This window comes from Arachis duranensis, chromosome 4 (genome assembly GCF_000817695.3).
Source record: "Arachis duranensis cultivar V14167 chromosome 4, aradu.V14167.gnm2.J7QH, whole genome shotgun sequence".
In the NCBI taxonomy this organism is placed as follows: domain Eukaryota; kingdom Viridiplantae; phylum Streptophyta; class Magnoliopsida; order Fabales; family Fabaceae; genus Arachis; species Arachis duranensis.
The window spans coordinates 6385294-6389303 of record NC_029775.3 but is presented as its reverse complement, the minus strand read 5'-3'; the positions used below and the strand labels follow the sequence as shown (position 1 = coordinate 6389303).

The 4010-nt window shown below is 28.1% G+C and overlaps 1 protein-coding gene across 1 annotated transcript; it reads right to left on the bottom strand.

The window, feature by feature from the left end:
- Nucleotides 1–629: 629 nt before the first annotated feature.
- On the bottom strand, nucleotides 630–1414 carry LOC107482900 (nuclear transcription factor Y subunit B-3). Its single transcript, XM_016103482.3, has one exon. It carries the CDS (start codon nucleotides 1238–1240, stop codon nucleotides 707–709), a length of 534 nt encoding a protein of 177 aa, XP_015958968.1. The 5' UTR covers nucleotides 1241–1414; the 3' UTR covers nucleotides 630–706.
- Nucleotides 1415–4010: the final 2596 nt, after the last annotated feature.

The window sequence follows — 4010 nt, the reverse complement described above, 5'->3', positions numbered from 1 at the left end:
TTTTTTTTTTAGTTAATTAGCCTTTAAACAGTTGGAGAACAAATAAAGAAGTTAGCCAGTTTCAAAGTGTAACCACACCGTCATTTTATAATTAAGAATTGAAAAAATTAATTGTGAACCACCAATAATACAGAGTCAATCACGTCATAAGAAAAAAACAAAAGATCCCTCTCACCTTATTACTTTATTTTCGTGCAATGAATAATATATCCTCAGTAGAATAATGTCATTAAAAAGCAAATACAAAAATAATTATCTGTGTTCAAGTAAAATTATAATTACACATACATCACCATTCCAAATGTGTTCAAGTAAAATTACAAGCAAGCAGCAAATCGGTGTGCATTCTAAAATCAAACACATAATATATATGAGCATCATTCAAAGTACTAAAGCTTTTGTGTATAGTTTTCAAAACAGAAATACAAAGAAAAAAAAAATATATATATATATATAAATAATTTGTCTTCATATGGTTTGTTTTATAATTTTTTTGAAGTGACATGGAAAGATAATGNTATTATTTTCACACGTAAATAACTTCGAACCAGTAGTTATTGTTTTTTTAGAAAATTTTAACTTTATATAAAGTTAATAGATAAAAGTCGTTAGATAATATTTTAGTCAAATTTATCAAATTATTTATCGAACTCTTAACTATTAACCTCGGATGAAGTTTAGGAGAATCAAAACGCAATGAATAAAGCTACCTAGTGATCCTTCGAGAAGATGCTGATCCAGTCGCTCCACCAGATCCAAACATGTGTCCATGAGACTGATGCTGATGCCCCATCATCATCATCATATGTGATGGCACAATCCCGCCACCACCACCAGCACCACCGTCGTTGGTCTGATCAGCACCAGCATGCTGCCTAGTCCCTCCAATCAAAGCAGTCCTCTCACCCTCCATCTCCCGATACTTGTGTAGATACACCTTAAGAGGCTCCACGTACTCCTCAAATCCAAGGGTAGTCATGGCCCACAGCAGATCGTCGCCGTTGATGGTCTTGCGTTTCTCCTTTTGGCACTTATCGGAGGCTTCACCCGTTATGAAGCTTATGAACTCCGACACACACTCCTGCACCGTCTCCTTAGCCTCTTTCGAGATCTTCGCGTTCGCCGGCAGCGCCTTCTTCATGATCCTGCTCACGTTCGCTATCGGCAGGAACCTGTCCTGCTCCCTGAACTCGCTCGTGTTCCCTCCTTGTCCTCCTGACTCGTTGTCCGATTCCGCCATTGAAGCCCACAAAAAGCATCTATATATTAGGGGGAAATTTTAAATTAGGGTTCATGCGGTAGAATGTGTGCAAATATGTATATATAAGTAAGAAGTGAGATTAAACATTAGGCTTTTAAGATGGATAAAGCAAGGAAGGGATGGTGAAAAAAATTGGCGGGTTTGACTTGAGAGTTCACAAGTGAGTGGGTATGTAAATTAGATCATACCCTCTAAATTAAAGAAAAGTATAAGTAAATAATGAAAATACTAAACAATGTGAATAATAAATATATTGAATATTTATTTTAATATTAAAATTTAAGTGAGTAATTTAGAGACACAATGTATTTTAATTTAATTGATAGTTATTTATATTATTTAAGAAAAATATTAATTACTTAGCATAATCCATAAATTAATATGTTACCATTATTATACTAATTCCTTTGTTGGTAATTGGTAAACCTAATGATTTAAGTTTTAATAAATATTTAAATTTATGTTCAAGAATTTTCGGATCCAACACTTTACGTTCTAACAATTTTTTAAATATATTTATTGGATAAATTAATTTCTGACAAATTTAATTATAAGATAATTAAGTTAAAAAAATTATTTATTTGTCTAACAAAAATAATTATCGATAATTTTTAGAAAATAAACATTTATTAAAATACAAATGTCATGTCTAAAATTTTTTAAAAGTTAATTTTAATACATACTATTTAAGATTTAGTTATATGTAATATTAATAGTAAAAGCATATTGAAGAAAAAACACACACACATTTAAAAGAAAAAGAGAAAAAAATTCTATGAATAGCTCTGATTCTTCATTTAATTAAGATCTAACCTTTTAAGGTTGTTTGGGGATTCATAATTAATTATATTGCAGCCTGTTCTTAAGAGCAATGTGGATTGTACCATGATTAAAGGTCTTTGGGATATGTAATAAGAAATTGGCATGTGTCCTTTTATGCTTAGTGTTTGATTAATAAGGTTAAAATTAATTAAGATCATTGTGCCATGGCCCGGCTGGTTCATAGGTTAACAAAGTTTGATTATGGAGTACATGGAGTAAATTAAATGATGGTTAGGCAATTAAGCCTTGTGTCGTTGTGTTCGTCTTTGTTAATTTGTAATGTTACTTATATATTACAACAATTTAACTAGTATCTTTTAAAAATGTTACAATATTTAGCTTTTTATTACAATAATTTAAAAAAAATAAAATAAATATATCTAAAAATTATGAATAAATTTAGTGTCTTTTTAAAATTAAATACACATTCAAAATACAAACTAAATAAAACTAAAATTTAAAATTTATGTTTCAGAAATTATAAAATAAATCTTGAACCATCTAATTATTAACTAAATCCGTATAAACAGAAAAGTCACATTCATCGAAAACCAGAGGCGTACATCGAAAAGTCATCATCCGCCATCGTTCATCCACGCCACCTTTCTCTTCCGCGCTCATCTTCGAGGTTGCCTTTCTCTTTCTCGGCGCTTATTCACAACGCCACATTCCCCTTCGTTAACACTCGTCTTCATTGCCGTCTTTCTCCTCCTCGTCGCCGTTCGTCAACGTCAACGTCGTCGTTCGTCCACGCCGAAAACTTACTTAAGATACTTTTTATTATTCTGTATAATTTTTTTATTTTTTTAAATAAAAAATCGAATAAAATGGTCTGAATAGATTTTCATATATATTGCAATGTTAAATTATTTTTGCATGTGCAATTTCTGGATTTTGGAAGTTTTTTAAAAATATTTTCCATATAACTTCATAATTTTAGATGTGTTATAATTGTTTTTTAATGTTTAAATTTAAATTTTAGATTTATAATTTTGGATGTATTTTAAAAATATTTTTTGTATAACTTAATAATTTTAGATGTGTTACAATTTAAAAAGAAACTACAATTGAAAATATTTTAGTTTGTATATATAATTATATTTGACCATTCATCTTTAGATCGAAAATTGTAAAACAGATTCTGCATTTTATCAAAGGTACAATAAGTAAGGGATTAATTTTTTTCTAAATACACTGACTTTGAATTCTTTTTCTTGTGCAGATATAACTTGGAATATTGTCTAACAGAATAGAAAAAAAAAGAAAACCGTGTTACAAAGATAGAAGAAATCTAAAGAAGAAAATAATAACTAAGTGGGTAGGAAGTTAGAGAAATTTTAGTTTTTAAAATTTAAATTAATCTTAATTATAAATGTGTATCCTAAAAAATAGGAATATGTTTTAATTAAAAAATTTTAATTTTTAAAATTTAAATTAATCTTAATTATAAATGTGTATCCTAAAAGATAAGAATATATTTTAATTAAAAAATAATTAAACAATATTAAAAGTTGACCAAAAGTTAAATTTTGTTGTACAAATAACATTTTTCATATTACAAATAACATTAGTAATAATAAAATAACGTATAGTGAATAAAAAGAAGAATTTAAAAAGTGCAATAAAAGAAGTAGAAAAGAGAGACATATGTTGATGAGTGTGGTAGAGTATATGATTATGAAAACTCAACTTCCTTCTGTAAAACTCTTGCAATCTCAAGTAATTATAGCAAGTACTATTATTAGTTTGACCAATCATGAGTACAAGTTATCATGACTTGTTCATAAGTTGTTAACCCTTATGTTTTATTTTCAGCTACTTCCTATTTTATAATCTTACAATTTCAATATTGAAAAAGTTTTTCTCTAGTTACATATGTCAATTTATATTTTAAAAATATTCTAAATATTTTTTGTATAATATTTTT